Source organism: Panthera onca, chromosome D4 (assembly GCF_046562875.1).
Source record: "Panthera onca isolate mPanOnc1 chromosome D4, mPanOnc1 haplotype 2, whole genome shotgun sequence".
Classification (NCBI taxonomy): Eukaryota; Metazoa; Chordata; class Mammalia; order Carnivora; family Felidae; genus Panthera; species Panthera onca.
In genome coordinates, this window is record NC_138351.1 from 81,374,184 (window position 1) to 81,393,705 (window position 19,522).

Here is a 19,522-nt window from a genome sequence, read left to right on the forward strand (position 1 = left end):
GCGGTTGCTTGGACGTAACGTGGAGCCACCAACGGCTGGCCCTGCCCCATCTCCGAGCCTCCCTGCCACCCCCACCCAGTCACACCCCAGGAGGCACCACTTGGGTGCTACAGGGGGGCCGTTGGGGCCTTCCTACTGGGCGGACACGCCCTCAAGCCTCAGTTCTGCCACTGCTCTGAGACGTGGCGTCGCCTCTCAGTGTTCCCATCTGTGAAATGGGACTCAGAAAACCTTTCTTGGGAAGTTGATGAGGGAGATGCATAGAGAATGCCAGGCTCACAGTACGTGCCCCTCCCCCCCCCCCCCCCCCCCAGTAGAAAACCGTCTGTTTTCCCTCCTGGTGCCCAGCCTTTTAAGGAGAAGGGAGGACCAGTCCAACCAGATAAGCATTAAGATACTGGGAGATACACACGTTGGGAGACACAGGCTCTGGTCCTCGGTGAGAGCTCCCTGATCGTTCGCTCCTAAATCAAGACAGGAGGCAGTGGCGAAAAATAACAATTATAGCTAATGCTTAGTTCTTCCACAAATATTTCATTCCGCGTGTAGTTATTGGGGGTCCACTGCACTGGGCACCGTTCCAGGTGCTGGGGGTACGGCATGGAGGTTGCCCGGAAGCCAGGGCAGAAGACAATACACAAATAAATATATAATATAATGTCACACGGTATGCTAAGGGCCAGGAAGAAAACTCAGGTGTGGGGGAGGGCAGGGGTGCATACAGAGTGATGAGGAGGGGGCGGGGCATGCTATCTTAGAGAAGGCGGTCAGGGAGTCGCATTTGACCAGAGACCTTAATAAAGGAGGGGTGAGGCTCTAGGGGAATCTCGGTCTAGGCAGAGGAAATGGCCTAGGTCTAGGCCTCCTGGTGACACAGCCATAGAGGTCTCTTAGAAAAGGCAGTCCAGTGTGGCTGTAGGGGAAGGAGAGAGGGAGGGAGGGGTCTGGGAGGAGGGAGGGGAGAGGGAGAGGGGGAAGGAGGGGAGAAAGGGGAGGGAGCAAGGAGAGGAGGAGGCAAGAGTGTTGTAAGTTCCATCTGCATTAACTCGGTTCTCCTGCCAGCCCTCTGGGGACCTGGGACCGTCCTTATCCTACAATTACAGATGAGGAAACAAAAGCACTGAGAAGTGGAGTCACTTGCTGGTAAATGGGGAGCTGGGATTTGGACCCGCTCAGCTTAGCTGTCCTCGCCCGAGAAACCCAGCCAGGATGCTCCAGGACGGATCCCTGGCCTCCATCTGTTTGTGTTCTAGAAACGGGCTATTCTGGGTCAGCTCAGAGACCCAGGAAGAGCTGGACGCTGTGGGCTCCCCACGGGCTCCATTTAGGCTTTAACAGCAGGATTCAGCTAGAAAATCAGAACGCAGGACAGAAAAGAACTTGAAAGCCCTCCTGGCCCAGAATGTTGGATATGCCTTGCAGTCGTGTTGCCTGCCCTTACCCCATGCATCTGCTCTGGCGAACTCCTCTTCATCCCTCACCGTCCAGTTGGGCTGGCCCCTCCTCTGCAAAGGCTTTCCCCATTCTGCTGACCAGATGGCTCCCTGTACATACACTCTTCCAGCTTTCAGATCCCTGGGTTTCAATTCTTCTTTTAGGCTTCTGGCTCCCCGGCTCAGTCCAGCCTAGGGTGTGGCCGGGGCAGAGAGAGTGAATGGGGCAGATATAGGATCATCCCCATGCCAGCCTGCTGGCCTCACCCTCCCCAGCAGGGAAGGCAATGAACAAGCTGACCACAAGGTGCCCAGCGTCAGGCTCCCCCTCCTCCGGCCCCTGCTTGGTGACGTCCCTCCTCGGAGCCAGAACTTGGGGCCAGCTGCCATCAGCGACTGCTTAGTTCCCTTTCGCTACACAGAGCGACAGGTCACGTCTGGAGCCAGGGGGTTCCCGCTGCCGCTGGAGCCGGGCCTTGCAAGGGGCTGGTGCACTGGGCTGTGTCCAGAGCCCTAGCTCCCGGGTCTAGACCCACTGGCCCCACTGCCCCGCCCAGCTCCACCCAGGGCCTCTGGGACATCTCCATGTGTCTGTGTCAATTTCCCACCACACAGTTCCACATCTCCATCCTCAAACCCTCTCCTCCCGGGCCTCTGCCCGGCTTCCTGAACAATCCGCAAGTCTCAGAGTCCTCCTGGACTGTCTCTTGTCCCTTCCTCTGTGTCTGATTGTCCAGCAGCACCCAGGGCCCTACACATATCCTGAGTGCATCTGTCCTTCTTCGTCCCCTCTGTCTCCCTGCATCCACTCTGGCCCTCCTTGGGCCACTTTGCTCGCAGCAGCCTTTCATGTCACTGTCCCGCTTCAGCCTGCTGTGGCTCCCACACTCCCCTGGCCACAAGGCCCTCCATGAAGTGGCCTCTGTAGCCTTTCTCTTGTCTCGGACTCTTCCCCTGACTGTCCACCCAGACCCAGCCACGCTGGCCGTTGCTCTGCCCCTTCAGCTTGCCACGATCACTCCCACCTCAGGGTCTTTTCAGTAGCTTTGCCCCCTGCTAGTTGCTTTCCCCCCACTAACATGCTGGTCAGGTCCCTGCTCAGAGGTCACCCCCTCAGAGGTGTCTCCCCGACCACCTGGCTGCACGCCTTGCAGTGCTCTGTCCTGCTCTGTCACGTGGCCTTGCTTAACTCTCTGATGAGCACTCCTCTCTGACATTGTATGTATCTCCCCCGGGCTGCAAGAGCAGGGACGAGGCCACCCCAGCCCCCGACATAGAGCCGGGCACGCAATCGGCACCCCAGAACTGTGGGCGGACTGAGTCAAAGAACCAGATGGAGTTCGAGTGCCCTCTGTCGCCACTCTAGGAGTGCCCAAATGCTGGCACTTTTTGACCTGGACATTTCACATCTGGGGTTTTACCCTAGGGAGGTCGTGAGACAGATGTGCACAGAGCATGTTCTAGATACTCCTCCCAGTGTTGTGTGTCACATCCTGAATGACCGGCGACAACCTAGGTGTCCATCAGGAGGGCAGTGGCTCAAAGCAGGCAAATGGGGTCCAAACAGGAGGAGAATGATCTGTTTGCATTGCTGTGTCCCCACGGGAAGGACGTGGAGCCCCGTGCTCGTGACACGTTTGTTGTAAAGGAATCCCTGAGCTCAGAGCTCTGGTTACACCAAAACATATCTGATTCATCAAAACAGAGAAATGGATTGGAAAGGTGGGAGCCGCCCGTCTAACCCAACTCTGATCCTGACCCATGAGAAAGCACGTGCCAGGGAGGGAAGTGCCTGCCGCTGCCCGGGGAGGGCCCGGCCTCCCTGTAATTAAGGCAGCGGGAGGTTGGAAGCCTGGATCATCGCTGGCAGCCAAGGTTGGAACGGAGGGGGAAAGGGTGACCCGGAGGCTGGGCCGTGACCACGTCAGCAGCCACTAGCTGGGCGACACAAGGCAGCTGCGGGGGGCCCAGGGGGTTACCTTCCTCCCTGCCACCCCTGGCCCGGCCCCTCCCGCCAGCCTCCCGGCTTGTCTCCCTGTCCTCCGGCTCCTTCCTCTTGATGTCCCCTCTGCCTCAGCACCAGTGCCGTGTCTCCAACAAGCTGGTCACCAAGGCACATCTTCTCACGTTCTCACAGTGCTGTGGGGCAGAAAGCCTTCCCTTCCCCCCTTCCTTCCTTCCTTCCTACCTTTCTTTCGTGTATGAGAACGTTCTCCTGCTCTAAGTGCAGAGCATTATGAAGACTGGGAAAGGGCAGCTGGCGGGACTACCCAGCATTCCTTGGAAAGGAGGCCGCTCTCTAGAATGCCTTCTGAGGCTGCCCGATGCCAGCTGAACGGAGCCGACGCTCCGAGGCTGTCATGACCTGTTCTCACTCCAGCCCCCACCAGCCCATCTCCACAACATTCTCCCAGACTCGTCATTCCCATCGCATGCTGCCTTCCTGCCTCCATCCCCTCTGCCTGGGATGCCCTCACCTTCCCCTGCTCAGCCCCTCTGTCCAGTTCACATGCCTCCTCACCCAGGCAGCCTTCCCTGATTGGGCCAAAATGGCACACTTCTCCCGCAAGCCTATGGCCTTGGTCTGTATTCTGGGTCTAACGCAGATCGAATGAATTACTCCCCCGGCCCCCCAGCACCAAGGCTGTAACCTCTCTGGGGTCCAGGCCTGCCCTGGAGGCTACCCACAGCCTCGGACAAGTCACTTGCCCCATCTAAGCTGCACCGTCCTGTAAAACAGGACAGCCAGAGTTTCTGCCAGAGGGATCACGGAGTGGTGTGTGAGACGATGCAGGTAAATGCCCAGAACAGAGCTCTGCTCTGGTGGCTGCTCCGAGTGGGGTGCCCAGCGTTCCGGCTGGTCCTGCTGTGACAGGGGCCAGGGAGGCCTTTCTATAGGACAGCCTGGGATGTGTCGCTCCCACGGACCATCCTCAGGGGCAGGCCTGAGAGCGTCCTTGTGAGGCCCTGCCTGACCCTCTCCCGACTCTCCCCGTCTGCCCTACCTCTCCTTCCGCCACTGCTGAAGTTCAACCACCCAGAACTCACGCGGGGGCACTAAACACGCCACGAACCCTCTCGGCTCAAGGTTTCTGCACAGGCCGCTCCCTCCACCTGGCATACGTTTCCCTCGTTCCCGCCTTCACCTGACCGATTCCTATCATCCTCAGACGCCCATTCCTCCGGGAAGCCTGCCCTGACTACCTCCCACAGGCAGGTGAGGCACCCCCATTCCATGTTTCTGCGGCACTTCCCCCCCCGACCTCTTCGCAATGCCCCGCTTACCCGTGAGCTCCGTGAGGTGAGACCCTGCGCCTTGTTCCCCGCTGGAAACCCGGCTCCAGGCACGGTGTCTGGCGTGGAGTAGATGCTCAGGAAAAAGTTAATGACTAACTGAATGGATGGATGAGTCAATTCTGCACCCCCCACACTGCAGGAAATGTCTGTGGAACAGATTTGAGTGGGAGGTTCCAGCAGGGCCTGGGAGAAGCCCCTGGGGTTTGGGCGCTGGGCGGTGAACACAGGAGACCCACCATCCATCCCCGCCCACGGGTGGGTAAGCCTGCCCCCCCCCCCCGCCCCGCCACAGACCCTGGCCCCCCCGCCCCCTCCGAGCCAGCTTCCAGATGCTAAGCCCCAGCTCAGCCTTACCTCTTAGCTTTCCCGTCTGCACAGCCGGGCCAGATCCCCGCAGCCAGCGTCGCCGGCAGCCAGGCCAATCTTCCCGGCGTCTTCCTATTTTAGACATCTCGCTGCCTCGGTCCCTTCTAATGTTTCCAGCCCGGCTGCGGGGGGAGGAAAAAGAGGTTACTGCTACTTTAAATGTACTGTATGAAGGCGAGGGCTGGAGAGGGGCCTGCTTGCAGGAATACCCAGTCATCTAGTTGGAAAAACCGCCAGATGGAATACAAAAGGAGAAACCCAGACGCTCATGGAGACAGCCTTGGTTCATAAATCAGGTGGGGCCAGGGGCTGGGGGCCCATTCGCCATGGAGCCCGATTCCCTCCTGGACCAAGACGACTCCTACGGTAAGAAGGCTCTGGCCCCTGCAAAGTGGCAGAGTTGGGGATTCAACAGAGCTGCTCGGCACTTTTCTCTGCTTGCTGCAGGAATCCGAGTTGATGGGGGGAGGCTGTCAGGCGGCTGGGCACTGTCTGCTCTTGGGGCCTGGGGGTGGGCACGGGTGCCCGGGGTTAGGGGGGCACAGGGCTGGAGGGTTCCCCGGGGCAGAGCCACGGGCAGCCCCTCAGATCTGGACATTAGCAGGGTCAGGGGCGGGAGAGGGACTTTGGGCTGCTTCTGTTGTGCTCTTGGCTGAGAAGGAAAGGAAGGAAGTTTGCAGCCCCCCTGCCTGTCTGCCTCGCTCCTGTCCCCAAGCCTGCCGGGTGCTGTGGGGAATTTAATTAGTGAGATCCTGCAGATAAATATAGATGGACCAGGCATCAGGAACGCACCCTGTAATTAAAGCCAGGCTGAAAGCGTGCCCCGCTTTACAGGGCCCCAGGGGCTACCACCAGGGAGCTGCCTTTGCCCCTGCTGCAGCCTCCGGGTGCCCGGAAACCCTGGGCAGATTGTTGAGGGGCAGTTGCCAGAGACGGGGACCCTTGCTGAGAGCCTAGGAGGACTTGTAGGAATGGCTTGGCCGGGACAGGTTCTGCAGGCTTGGAGCCCCAGTGAGGGGGGCACAGGCAACTGAATCCCCTATTGCTCAGCCCGGCCAGGCTGCTGTACCCTCGGCTGGCACGCCAGTGTGCTTTGGCTGTCTCTGGGCAACGTGCACATGAGGAAAGCAGGAGGGCAGGGGTGCCTGAGGGACCGTGGCAGGGTGTGGGGAGGGGGGGGCGGCGCAGCAGGTTTTAGGGTTCAGCTGGGAGAGGCCCTGTGGGCCTAGAGGGGGTGCAGTGGAGAAGTGGCCTCACCCCAGCTTGGATCAGCCTTTTGGGGTCCCGGGTCCCCCCGGGACCACAGTTCCTGCTGAGAAAACCGAGTTCTCTCTCTGGACCCCACTCCCACCCCCACCCCCACCCCAGCCAGGCCTGGCCTCCAACACACACTCAAGGCCAAATTTCCTTCTTCCTGCAGGAGCTCAGCTCTTTCCAGGGAGAGGGGCCCTTGGCCATGTTCGGAGCTGCAATCCTCCGGGGAGCTTGGCAAGGCCCAGCCCCCTGGCACATTTGGGCAGTCAGGTGGCCAGTGGACGCATGCTGGGTGACCCCAGTGTGCCAAGCTCTGGGTCAGGCTCAGGGGTTCGGAAATGAAGGGCTCAGGCTTAAGGAATAGTTTGTGCTTAGTGAATGGAGGGAGGAAAGAGGTGGGGGAGGGAGGGAGGGAAGCAGAGAGGCCTCTGTCCTGGATGAGCTCCCAGCCTCGAATGGGAGACAGACGAATGATATGAGGCTGGGTTCAGTGATGAGCGCCCCAGGGAAGGTTGGGGGGCAGGCAGTCTGAGACACGTGACAGGCCTACTGGCCCCCAGAGGTGCTCACCTGAAGCTTGGGTACAGCGATGCCTGGATGTTACTCCACGGAGGGCATAGACCTTTCTCTGGGGGATCAACCCACTGCCAGACAAGGCTCCAAATGCCCCAGGACTCCATCTCCCTACCTGGAACTCTTGGCCCCGACTTGCTGTTTTCCTGGGTTTGCTAGCAGCAGCCTCCGGGCAGGGCAAGGCTGGTACCCTGGGAACGGAGACTGCTCGCCCCCTGCTTGAAGGTCCCCGTGCATAGTCAGCATGTGGTGTTCACCTGTTGTGGGAGCCTGTGGCCTTCTGAAGCTGGTCAGGCAGTAGGGCACCTAGGAGCCGAGAAGAAGAGGAAAGGGACAGAGGGAGCCTTAGGAAGGGGTCAGGCAGGGACGGAGCAGAGCCCAGGCTCTCCTCGGGGGTGGCCCCAGGCCCAGCCCAGAGGGGTCTGGCTCCAGCATGCCTGGGAGGGCCGGAGCTGAAGGGGTCTCCTGCCAGAGACCTGGTCCCGCCGGACCAGGCCGGCAAAGGAAAAACTGTGGCCTCAGAGTCACTTCCTCTCTGAGCCCTGCTTCTACGTCCATCCATTTAACAGAAGCCACTTTCAGGTCCTGTACTAAGTTTTGGGGTTGGAAAGACAAGTCACACCTTGTCTCTGCCTTCGTGACATTTCCAGGCTAGTCTGGGAGAGAGGAAAGTACTCTGATGGGGGAGGCCAGGGCACTGTGGAACCCCTAACCCTACACAAGGAGTCGAGGGAGGCTTCCTGGAGAAGATAACTCCTCCACCGAAGAAGTTGATGACTCTCTCCTTCGTGAAACCTTTCTTCACCTGGCTCCTGGGATAGACCACTCTCCTGATTTTCTCCCTCCTATTTCTCAGTCTCTTCTTCTGGCTCCTTTTCTTGGACCCTTCCTTATTCCTGCTGCCCACATGGTCCCTTGACCACGGTCTGCTGCTTCTGCCTCCCTGCGAGGTCTGACTCTTTCTCCCTCACCCACTCACTCTCGTACTGATCTGAACTTCCTCGCACTCACCGATTAGTTGTCAGCCCCAGGGCCTTTGCACATGCTGTTTCCTTTGCCTGGAACACTCTTCCTGTCATTCTTCACTAAGCTAACTCCTCCTCCTGCTCCTGTTCCCAGACTCAACTGAAAAGTCACCTCCCCAGAGATGCTTTCCCTAGACCATATTCCCCCAACCCATCCAATGACCTCTCACTCTCAGTTTCTCTTTTCCTTTATAGGGCCTGTTTCTATTTGTACTGTACATTATTATGTGTGCATGTGTGTGCGCTTAAACTCTACGTGTCCCCCGGTCCCTAAGTTCTCAGCTGTTATCCCCAGAGCATAGCTCTCTGTCTGGCGTGTAGCAAGCATCCAGCCAGTACTTGTTGAATGAGTGAGTGAACAAATTCAGTCGGCCCAGGCCAAAAGGTGAGGAAAGGCATTCCAGGCAGATGGACAGCAGGTGCAAAGGCATGGAAGCTGGAGAAACTTCTGAGGTTTCTGCCACGTTTCCAGTGAGGGTGGTGCTTTGGGTCAAGGTTGACAGGCTGAGCTCCTTGGAGGACTCAGGAACTTCAGTGGGTACAGGGTTGGAAGGGGTGCGGCTGGAAGGGGAGCTCTGGGCCCCCCTCCATGCTTCAAGCCAAGCAAGAGTCTCTTCCACCTGGTGGATTTCCCAAGCTTTGATTCCATTCACCCGGTGCTCAAGGGCTGAAAGGAGTTTGGCCTTATCCCCTACCACTGACATGAATGTTCTGGAGGCTGGGGCCATACTGAGGGTGTCTTAGCAGACAGGGCTGAGCAGTGCCCAATCGGGTGGTCCTGAGGTGAGAGACCCTTCGAGCAAGGCCAGTGGGGGCTGACTCAGAGAAGTGCAGCTCAGAGAAACACTTCCTTCCCATCTTTCCAACGGCCGGGGAAGAAAACAGGAGGGAGGCCCGACCGTGGGCAGAGCAGGAAGCAAGCCTCAGAATGTAGAACATTCTTTCTTCGGATTCTCACAGAGTCCTGCCACTGCCCCGCTTTGCAGATGTGCAGATGTGGCCTCCCTGCCACGCACTGACGCACACCTTGGTCCTTCCCCAACACGGGCATGTTTTTACTGGCTGCTCACTAGCCTGACTCCCATTTAAGACCATGAGACCCTTGAGGGCAAGGGCTGTGTCTTTGCTTCGCTACTGCATCCACTGTATGAATGAATGAGTGAGTGAATGAATGAGTGAACAAGTGAAGAAGTGAATGAGTGAGTGTTGTCAGCTGCATCCTGCCCCTGACAGGCTCTGTGCCCCTCCTCCCCTTCTCTGGGCTGGTTTCCTTAGCTCATTCGCACTCCGCCGCCCCTGGATGTTCCAGCTCTGACCCTCTGAGATTCTAGATCCGACTCAGCCCTTGGCACCCTCTTCCCTCCCTGTGGCCTGAGCCTCATCCTGGCTCCCTTTGTCATCAGGTGGCCTGGACCAGGTCCCTGCTCCTTGCTCAGCCTCAACTTCCTTGTCTGACAAATGGACAGACTGGCCTGTGCCCTGCTTGCCTCCTTGGCTGTCTCAGGGCTCCAGCAGAGTGACAAGGTCAAACTCATGAGACTGGACGCCTGTTGGGGGGGGTCCGTGATTCATAGAGGGATGTGGGCTCAGATGGATGGCTGGGATCGGTGCTCCCAGAAGGGGCTGGTTGGTTTGGAAATCCTGGGGCTCAGGATTTCCAGCAAGGCATCTCAGAAGCTTCAGTTTCTTCCTGATGATCACCAGGAAGGACACCTGCCCCAGTTGGGGGGGGGGGGGCGGCGCCGGAGGGGGGCGAATGGGGGCGATTTTACAAACTTCCCAGTGTTGCAGGCATGAAAACCCGTGCTATTGTGTGCGTGTCTTGTCCAGGTGGCCCTTTATGCACTTTGTCTGCTTGAGTCCTCACGACAAACCCGCTGGGTTGCTGTTAGCTCCATTCTCCAGATGAGGAAACTGAGGCCGGGGGAAGTAAAGTGATGGCCAAGATCATACAGGGAGGTCAGTGCTTTGAACCCAGGCTGCTCCAGAGCCTGGAGCACTCTGAGAGCCGGGTCACTGAGCTGGAGCCACCACCCAGGAGGCCCATCCGTTTCCCTGGGGGAAAATCCTGCCTCCTGGGGATGGGGTTGTTGAAACGGCTCTGGGGACCAGCCTGATGGGGCAGAAGCCACAGCCGGAGGCGATGTCAGCTCAGCTGGGAACAGGGAGCAGCAGCAGCAGCTGTGATCAAACAGGGTCAGTCTAAAGAGAGGGCTATTTGGGGCTAGAAGCTGTCAGGGGTCTGACGTCACCACTCCCCGGCCCTTCCTGTGAGCGGAGGACCCGAGGTGTCATCCAATGGGTTTGCCTCAGCTGGTGACAAATAGACAATCACCATAAAATAATGGCTCTGTGCCTGGCCGTGTGCCTCACATTCATCACCTCGCTTCCCCTATCCACCACCCTGGGAGGTCGGTGTTACCATTCTCGTGTTAGAGACGAGCAAACGAGTTCAGAGAGGCTGAGTGACTCACCCAGGGTCACACAGCTAGTGAATGGCAGAGCTGAGAGTCAGGTAGCGGGCACTTGCTCTGAACCAGTGCCACCAGGCCCTTCTCTGAGGCCGTGTCTATGCGGGTGGCTCGCGGGGGGAAGGGTACCTCTCAGGCCTGGCCTACCTCTCAAGGACAAGAGCCTGGGGCCTCCCCCTGGCTCGGCCGCTCAGCTACCTCGACAGGTCTTGGGCAAAGACCTGGGTCGTCAGCAAGCTGCAGTTTCCCTGTCTGTGAAACTGAAGTAATGATACCAGCCTAGCCTCCCTGGGGGTGGGGAAAGGATGCCAAACCCAGGTTCCTTCCATCTTGTTCTGGGTTTCTGCGCTGGGCTTGCTGGCAACTGAAGGAGCAGGAGAAGCCGCACTCCCACCTGAGGCCTTTTCACAGGGGAAGGAGGGAGGCCAGAGAGGCAGAGTGGGGACGCCATTTACTGAGCACCTAGTATGTGCCAGCTGTGTGCTGTTTTCCCCATGGAGCCACTGGCTCCTCACAGAGGAAGGAACAACCCCACTGCTCAGATGAGACAATGGAGGCTTAGCAGGGCCCAAAGCCACCAGCGCCAGTGGAGGCACTCATAATTCAAACCCAGGACTCCAAGACTATTGTACTTTTTAAAAAAGTTTTTGTTTTTATTTTTGAGAGAGAGAGAGAGCACAAGCAGGGGAGGGGCAGGGAGCGAGGTTGGACAGAGCATCCGAAGCGGGCTCTGCGCTGACAGCCGAGAGCCCGATGCGGGGCTCAAACTCACTGACTGTGGGATCCTGACCCGAGCCGAAGTCGGATGGGTGCTCAACGACTGAGCCACGCAGATGCCCCCAAGACTACTATGCTTTTGTCCACCACTCTGGGCTGCTCCCTGAATACTCTGGCCCCCAATCCAAAACCCCTCTGGGTCCCAGGGAAGCCTCATTCTGGCTGGCCAGTCATGCCTGGGCCTCTGACCTTCCCCAGCTGGACAGGTGGACAAGGGGTGGAGTGCACACATACACACACACACACACACACACACACACACACACACGCGCCTTCTTGCCCCATGGGACGCTGGGAAGAGGCTAAATCAGGAAGAATGGTCAATAAAGAAGAACAATGAGGATGGACGGGAGGGGCTTAAATCATTTATGTACCCACGCCTGAGCGGCCATACAAGAAGGCCAGGGAGTGGGGCCCAGGGAGGGGGATGCAGAGGGCAGCCCCTGTGTCTGGATCTGGGCCAGGCAGGGCCAGGAGAAAACTCAGGAGAAAGGAGCTGGCGTCCCCCGGGGAGAGAGGCTCCTGGTGGGAGAAGGTGGAGGGGGCTCATTCGGGAGCTCTTATTGTTTAGAAAGCAAAGACACTCTCCCCTGTCCTCCCCTCCCACTCGTGGTGGGCCCCCTCCTGAGCTGCGCTGTGCTGAGTGCACAGACCCAGGCTTCCATCCCGGGCTGCTTGGCTCTCTGAGCCTTGACCTCCTCCTCCTCAGCGGGCTGGGGACAGTAGGAGTTTTGTGAGGACCACGCCAATACATCATTCCTTCTTAAGTTGTCCTGGATGGCCACTGCCTTGGGCTGACCCAGCCTGGGACTGCTGTGGTGTTTCCTTCTGCCGGCTGGATGTGCCCTGGGCGGCCGACACCACCCCAGGCCTCCTGAAGCCAGGGCTGTGTCCCTCCCAGCCGGGATTCCTCCCCGGAGGTCACTTCCAGAAGCCCAGGGAGGCTGGAGCAAGCAGAAAATGGCCCCAGCTGTGAGGAGGCCAAGGGAGACGGTCTTTGGGGGGCCTCCTGCCCATCCTCCATTCCACGATGGGAAGATGGGGGCCGGAGAGAGAAAGAGCCAGAACTCCTCGAGATCCATTCTACCTCCTACGTGGTCCTGAGACCTGCCTTAGCTCCAGCTCCCAGCCCCCACCTGAGGCCAGGCCCCACCTTGGACTCTTAGAAGGGCTGCCTCACCCCCTCCGGGCTCTCTCTAACTCAACAGGTGTCCCAGACTCACCTTCCTCTGTGTAGCCAAGGGGACCACTCACCGGCATCTTAAAGTCCCCCAGGGCACCCGCTACAACAGATGAAGTATAAACTCATTCACATGGCCTCCAGGCAGTGCCGGCCTGAGCCCAGGATGGTGTGACTGCCCCATCGGCATGAATTAATCCCTGCCCTGAATGTGCTGTCTTTCTCTTCCTCCCTCACTTCGCACTTGCTGTGCTGCCTGCCTGGACCACCCTTCCATCACACCTCTCCCTACTACTTCTGCCCCAGCCTGGCCACTCCTGCTCATCCTGGGTCTCAGCTCTGATGTCGCCTCCTCCAGGAAGCCTTCCCCAACTACCCACTACCTCGTTTGAGCCCATGGGCACCCTGGGCCTCCTGCTGTCCCGCCACACACTGATGAGTATAGTCCATTGGCTTCCCTGCCTGTCTCCACCTCTAGGCTGTGAGCTGTTCCACCAGCCAGACCGGAAACTTGGAGGCTGAAGGGGGTGGGGTGAAGAAAGAGGTCAGGATGACTTGGCCTCTGGCCTGTGTGGCAGGAATGTTGGTGTGGGGGCATGTGGGTGGAAAAGCAGATTCTGGGGAGTAGGGGGATTGATGTCCTGGGCTTGCTGTGTCTGTAAAGCGTACGGGCCATCGGTGAGTTTTCTATAGAAGAGTCTATGACGGTCCTTCCAGACCTGACCTCTGGAGAGGCCCCAGCTCCAGGGTGGAGGACAGAAGCATCTAGGGTCTTCCCAGCTGTGTAAGGACCACTCCTTTCCCTAGGTTTTGTGGAACCTTCACTCAACTGCCCAGCCAAGTCCTGCCACCTCCTCCGGGAAGGCAGCCCTGATCAGCCTGGCTATGGCTGCTCTATTTTCTCCTCGACTGTACCCTCTTGGCCATTACCTCATCTAGTCTTAAGGCATCTCATGAGCTACGTCTTGGAAGTCTTCAAGGTGGGGCCACATCCCTCTGTCTCTTGAAGCCTCCACATTGTCCTGTACAGGGATCCCCCCGCCAACACAGACACCCATGGAAAAAAGCCATGCGGCCCGGGAGCCCCGCCCCTCCCTGGATAGAGCTGGTTCCCAGCAGTCTCAGCCAGCGGGATTCTAGGGAAAACCAAACAGAAGCCTTGAGAGGCTTTGGGTCAGGCTGACTCAGGCGAGCAGAGGGGAGAGGCAGGCGAAGGGCGGGGTTCATTTTTGTCCAATCCAGAAGCATGTGCCGGATGGCTGGATCCTCATAACCCCCGGCCAGAGGCACTCTAGCCAGTGACCTACATCCTGGCGTGCCTGCGTGTGTGTGTGTGTGTGTGTTTGTGTGTGCACATGAATGCATGTTGAGGGCATGAGCCTGTGTGAGTAGGACGGTGTACATGTGAGTGGGTCTCCATCTTGGCTGGCCGTGTCTGCAAAAGCCCATGAGTGAACTTGTGAGCCCGTGGGGGTCCCACATGCCCCCCCTGTAGAGTTTCCACCCACTCTGCACCAGAACCAGCGGGTCTGGGCTCCAGAAAAGCCGGCTCAAGGCTGCACAGTTCCCTGAAGTGGCAGCTGGGGGTGCCTTTCTGCCAGCCCCCACCCCCACCTCTGCCCTGGACTCTTTCTCCCTTGACCCAAATCTCAGATAAACAGCCTCACTTGCTTTTGCTAATGATGGGGTAGAAGGCAGCTGCTAGGAGCAGCGGCAGTGGAGGGAGGGGAACCGCTGTGTGAGGCTGAACCACGAGGTAGACAGAGAGGTCAGGAGGGAGGGTGCGTGGCTGCGCTCTGGCCTCCCAAAGCTGAAGAGGGGGGTTGCATTCAGGGCCTCCCTAAGGGGCCCTCTGGGGGGCTGCTTTCCCTCCAGGTATCTTCCCAGAGTTGGGGATGGGGACGGATAGAGAGGTGAGGCCCATCCTTGACCCAGTGGCCATGCCAACTCCATGGCCCGGAAGCCAGGGTGCACGGGAGGGTGCCTACTCAGAGAGCCTTTAACTTTGCCTTTCGCCAGCTCTGTGGAGGGTGAGTAGGGTAGCTGTGTGCTCTCATCTGGGGTTCTTCCCCCAGACTGAGCCTCGGATAGCTTGGAGGGGATGGACAGGGCCCCCCCCCTCAATCTCTCTCTCTTGCTCTGTTTCTCTCTGTCTCATTCTGTCTCTCACTGTCTCTTTCCATCTCTCTGTCTCTCACTGTCCCTCTGTCTCTTTCTGTCTCTCTGCCCCTGATAGTGATTTTAAAGGGCAGCTACTGGAATTGGAGGAAGAGGGTGCTGGAGCCTGGGGGGCCCATGTTTGATCTATCTATCCATGTATCTATGTATCTGTGTATCTATGTATCTATCTATCCTTGAAGTTGAAATACAATGTTATATCAGTTTCAGGTACGCATGATAGTGATTCTTGACAATCACATACATTACGAAATGTACTTTTGTGAGCGAACTTACCATCTGTCACCAAACAAAATAATTACAACATTATTGACTCTATTCCCCACGCTATGCTTTTCATCCCTGTGACTTAGGTATTTTATAACCGGAGGTCTGCCCCTCTGAATCCCCTCTACCTATTTGGCCCATCCCCGCCCCCTGCCAACCATCAGTTTTTTCTCTGTGTTTAAGAGTCTGTTTCTGTGCTTTTTCCCCCCAGAATCCCTAAGACCCCCAATCTACACTTCTGTGCAACAGAGTGTCCCCTCCCCTGAGCCAGGTCAGCTAAGTCCAGGTGGCTGCCCACCTGTGGGAGGTCACAGTCCCAGCAGGAGACGCTGAGCCTGGGAAGGGACTGAGAAGCTGAGAGGGGAGCCAAGAAGGCCGGTTGGGCTCCTGGCCACTCACCCAGGCCTGCTCAGCTGGTTTCCAGTGCTGAGGCTCCAGAGGTCTCCGTTCCCCAAAGTCCCTGCAAGCTCAGCTTCTAGGGAGAAGTAGGAGGGCAGGAGTAGGTGGCTGTCCATCTGAAATTGGCCAGGAAGGGCAGTGCATCTTGACAAGATAAGCCAGCCAGACAGGGAACAAAGACAGGGACGGGACACCGCGCAGCACATGGAACTCTCTGGAAAACCCATTTTACAAAGGAGGCAGCTGAGGCACAGAGACGTTTGGTGATTAACCTCTGGTCAAATTACTAGGAAGCGGCCAAGTCAGGATTCGAACCTTGGCCCGCTAACTCCAAAGCCCGCATGGGTCCCACCGTGTGCCTACACAGAGTGCCCCGTATCCCCAGCGTTCCAGGGAGAAGCAGGAGGGGCTGTCTCCACCTGCCTGTCCCACCCATTACGTAGATGTGCCGGCTGAGACTTGGGAGGGCCAAAGCCATCAGGTGAAGGGAGGAATCAGGGCACCATGCAGTCAGAGCCAGCTTCTGGGAGAGGCAGCTGGCGCGGGCAGCAGGGGAGAGCCCCCACAGGTAGAGAGGGTGGAGAGAAATGAGATTTAGGTAAGTGGAGGGCAGCAGGGAGCGCACCTCAGCAGGAGAAACAGCAGAAGCAAAGGGACTGAGGTGGGAATGAGCTTCTAGAGGGTTTGGCCGGAAGCCTGGGAGTGACTGCTGGGAAGGCTGGGGGGCGGGCGGGGGAGGGGGATGAGTGAAGACGTGGTGGGGGGAGCTTTACCCTCAGGTAGGACCTTCAGCCTTGGCACTATTGACATTTAGGGCCAGACAACTCTGTCCAGCCGGCTGTCCTGCCCCTCCCCCAGCCCAAGTGGTGCCAATCAAAAATGTCTCCGGCCATTGAAAAATGTTCCCTGCGGGATAAAATCGCCCCTGGTTAAGGATGACGTCCCGCAGTAAGCAGGAGCCCTGGAAGGGATTTGAGCAGGGGAGGGGCAGGGTCCAAAATGTAGCCAGCGATCGCCTGCACTCCTGCCCCTGGTCCCTGCCCCTCAGTGCCCACCTCGTCCTGCAGCCGCCCCAGGCTAAGCGAGTGTGGATGCCCACTGGATGCCAACGCAGATGCCCAGCTGAGTGGTGGGACAAAAGGGCTTGTGTTTGGGGATGGAACCTCCCCCTCCCCCACCGCAGCATGGGGGGTGGGAAGGCAGTGATCCGAGAGCCAAGAGGGGCTGCAAGGCTGGGGCAGGGGCTGTCAGAGCCCAGAGTTGGATAGAAAGGACTAGAAGGGGGTGGGGAAGCTAACCTTCTGCTTGAGTTCCTGTTCACAAACAGAGGGCCTAAAATCAAAGCATCCCAGCCAATCTGCATGGACTTTCCAACTCATTCTGACCCCATGGTCCTGGGGGTGAAGGGGTCAAGGGCTGCATTCCAAGCTGGGGCCAGGCCAAGGTGGGAACAGCCGGCCGCCCAAAGCCCCTATTCTCTTCTGTGCACAGGATATGTCTCAGAGGGAAACAGGGCCACATGGAGGATGTTGAGGGAAGGTAAGGGCAGGGGAGGGGGTGGTGACAAGGGGAAGGAAAGCCCCACTTTCACAGTCTCCCCCCCCTCCCCCCTGCCCCAAACGAGTGTGCAGCCAGATGAGCTTCTGAAATGTGCACTGATCTCCCCATCGCTCCTGGTTCCCCACGACCCTCAGGACCAGCCCACAGCCCTGGGACAGCCTTTCGAGGGTGCTTGTCTCACTCCACCTGCCACACGCCCCCCCCCCCCCCCCCCCCGCCCAAGTCCACACTTCAGCCACACCCAGGGACTGACAGCCTCTCCAGGCCTCTCTTCTGAGCCTGGGGCGCCCACATCCTCCCACCTGCAGTGTCCCCGAACTGGGCTAACTCCCACACATGCGTCGGTGCCCTTTGGTGACCCGTGCCTCCAGGAGGCGGTCCCAGCTCCTGCGATTGCTAGTGCTGATTGGTCCAGGACGCAGCTGTCTTTGTGTGTGAAGCCTCCGTCCTGGGCCCGCACCCCCTGCAGCCGTAGGCCCGGCAAAGAAAGCTGAGCATTTTAGAAGGAAGGAGAGAGAGGGAGGGATGAAAAACATGTTTTTAGAGAAGGGAGAAGACAAGAGAGAGACAACGCATAGGCAGCAGTGGGAGGGGACTAGCCTCTCCTCACGGTCACCAGTGAGTGTGCCCGGCAGGCTGACCCCACGGGCCTGTGCGGACAGGCGGATATCATTTCTTTGTGCTCACGCTCCCGGACAGCTCATCGCTCCAGAGGCAGGGCCTTGGGCACAACCTGGCCTTGCTGCCATGCCCCTCCTGAGTTTGGCCCTGGGTGCCCCTATCAAGGCAGGACAGGTGTTCAGGGGGACGGGGACACCCAGGGAGGGACTTAGCTGACCACCTGCACTGCGGGCATTGTCAGCCATCAGTGGAGCTCAGATTCCGTAGTCCTAAGAACCTCAAGAGTCAACAGACTCTGGCCAGGCCAGGGGTTTTCCAACTGTTGGAAGAATCCGGGGGGTCCCAATAAGATGCCAAAATAAGAGAGACCCCCCTCTTCCCCGAACACAGCTCCGCTCAGAGCAGCCGGCTTTCATCTGACGTGAATACCGGGCTTGCGTAAAATTTTTCGTTTGAAACGAGGGTTCGGTAGCTCCATCGGTTTGAAAAGAACCCACCTCCTCAAATAGATGGGGAGGCCAAGGCCGAGGGAGGAATGGAATGGCAGAGCCACGTCAGCCTCCTGGCCCTTCCTGCTGGAACCCACACCTCTCTGCTGAAAGCATGAATGTGATTGAAGAATAGGAGTCTGGAAGCAGGTTTGGTCTGATAACACCGAATGGCGGCAAAGGACACTGGTTGCTGGGGTGAGGGGGGTGGATGGGAAAGAGGAACTGCTCCAGAGTGGGAAGGGAAGAGCTGAGCTGGGTGGCTGGTCACCGTGCCCGTGGTTCACTTGCACTCGACCCGGCCCGTTTCCAAAGCTGTTCAAAGACGCTACACAGCCTTCCTGGCTTCAGCCAGAGTAGCAGCAGATAGAGAATCAGAATCTCAGGGGCCAAGCCTCAACTCCTCCATTTACTCGCCCGACCTGGGCCAGCTTAACCTCCTCTTGAGACTCAGTTTCTTCCTCGAGAAAATGGGACTAACGATACTCCCATATCAGAGTTGTTGTGAGGGGTACATGAGAACACAGAGTAGGGGCTGAACAGGTCCTGGTGGGCTCAGGGTCCTTCCTTGTACATGAACTTGAGGGAGCTCACAATCTAAGGATCAAACCCCAGCTACGCCCCTTACTAACTGTGTGACTTGAGGCAAGTGTCGTAACCTCCCTGCCTCGGCTTTCGCATCTGTAAAATAGGGATAACAGTCGCACACACCTGCCTGATGGGAAGTAATGAGTTAATAAGCATAAAGTACCTAGAACGGGGCCGCCTAAAGGTGTTTGTTATCAATCTTTGATTTCAAATAACAGCAGAGACTAGGTCTTGCAGAGGAGAGAGCCCAGAATGGGATAAAAGAATGAATGAGGGAATGAATGAATGCAAGAAAAATGAGGGTTCTCCCAGGGAATGTCTTGTGGTCCTCACCCATTAGTGGTGCCTTCCCGCGGCTGCCCTTGGCTGGGACCGCCCTGCCACCCGCTCCCTGTGGCTCGACCCCCTGCATTTTTCTGCAAACACACAGGAGTAGGATTCCATTTCGCCCCGAGATGACTTTGGGTGATAAAGAAGTAACTTCAGCCTCTTTGAATTGAATCTTCTCTCCAGAACGTGTAACAAACCTGGAAATTGGAATTGCCCTGGAGCTGATTATTCTGGGAGGGCACCTCCTGGCATTAAAACTAAATTAGATCAAGGTACCTCTGTTATTAGCAAAATAATTCCCCACGATTACAGAATGCAGCCATGAATCCTGATGGCAGATGAACTTCAGGTGACTTACTTGAGACAAATAACTGTGCAAAAATCACAGGCTCATCTAATCGCTTCTCTGTAGCGTTGCAGTCAGGTAATTATGCTAATGGTTATAAGAAATCACCTTTTGTGGTCTGGGATTGGGAGGGCTTGAGACAGAAATGTGTGTGGCAGATATTACCTGCTTCGAGCAGGAGAGGCCGGGCGCCATGTTTGATTCTAAAATGGGCCATTTCTGGGGAGCTGGTTTGGTCCCTTGTCAACTGGGGGAGAAACCTGTTATGCAGTCAGGAGAGCAGTGGCTTCATTATTCATCTCTTTTCAGATCATCTTAATATAGGAAATTGAATTTGTCTAAGTTCCACTGTTGAGCATGGCAATTCCA

General features: G+C 57.6%; 2 protein-coding genes across 4 annotated transcripts in view; one reads left to right on the forward strand and one right to left on the reverse strand.

Moving 5' to 3' along the window:
- Positions 1-856: 856 nt before the first annotated feature.
- LOC132662989 (uncharacterized) lies at positions 857-7,381 on the reverse strand. Of its 3 annotated transcripts, none has more exons than XM_078436537.1 (5): positions 7,039-7,381; positions 5,085-5,218; positions 4,719-4,876; positions 1,442-1,625; positions 857-1,348 (listed from the first exon to the last, which is right to left on the reverse strand). In XM_078436537.1, the coding sequence occupies exons 1-5, from the start codon at positions 7,167-7,169 to the stop codon at positions 1,332-1,334; spliced, it is 624 nt and encodes a 207-aa protein (XP_078292663.1). In that variant the 5' UTR covers positions 7,170-7,381; the 3' UTR covers positions 857-1,331. The 3 variants fall into 3 exon arrangements, 2 of the variants coding, with proteins under 2 accessions (XP_078292663.1, XP_078292664.1); XM_078436538.1 differs by having other exon boundaries at positions 857-1,091; positions 7,039-7,374; XR_013551671.2 differs by lacking the exon at positions 7,039-7,381 and adding an exon at positions 5,306-5,411 and having other exon boundaries at positions 857-1,625.
- Positions 5,353-19,522, forward strand: part of DAB2IP (DAB2 interacting protein) — a 188,371-nt gene continuing 174,201 nt past the window's right edge. Inside the window, exon 1 of the mRNA XM_078436529.2 lies at positions 5,353-5,462. Within this exon, the coding sequence (XP_078292655.1) occupies positions 5,423-5,462 (40 nt within the window). The 5' untranslated portion in view covers positions 5,353-5,422. The remainder of the gene's footprint in view (positions 5,463-19,522) is intronic.

Bases quoted from the DNA above. Each gene is read 5' to 3' on its own strand.
- LOC132662989 (XM_078436537.1), bottom strand. From the start codon at position 7,169: ATGCTGACTATGCACGGGGACCTTCAAGCAGGGGGCGAGCAGTCTCCG. The intron at 5,219-7,038 runs GTAGGGAGATGG...CTCCCCCCGCAG, and splicing joins GTCGGGGCCAAGAGTTCCAG to CCGGGCTGGAAACATTAGAA. The intron at 4,877-5,084 runs GTAAGGCTGAGC...TCTGTTCCACAG, and splicing joins GCAGACGGGAAAGCTAAGAG to ACATTTCCTGCAGTGTGGGG.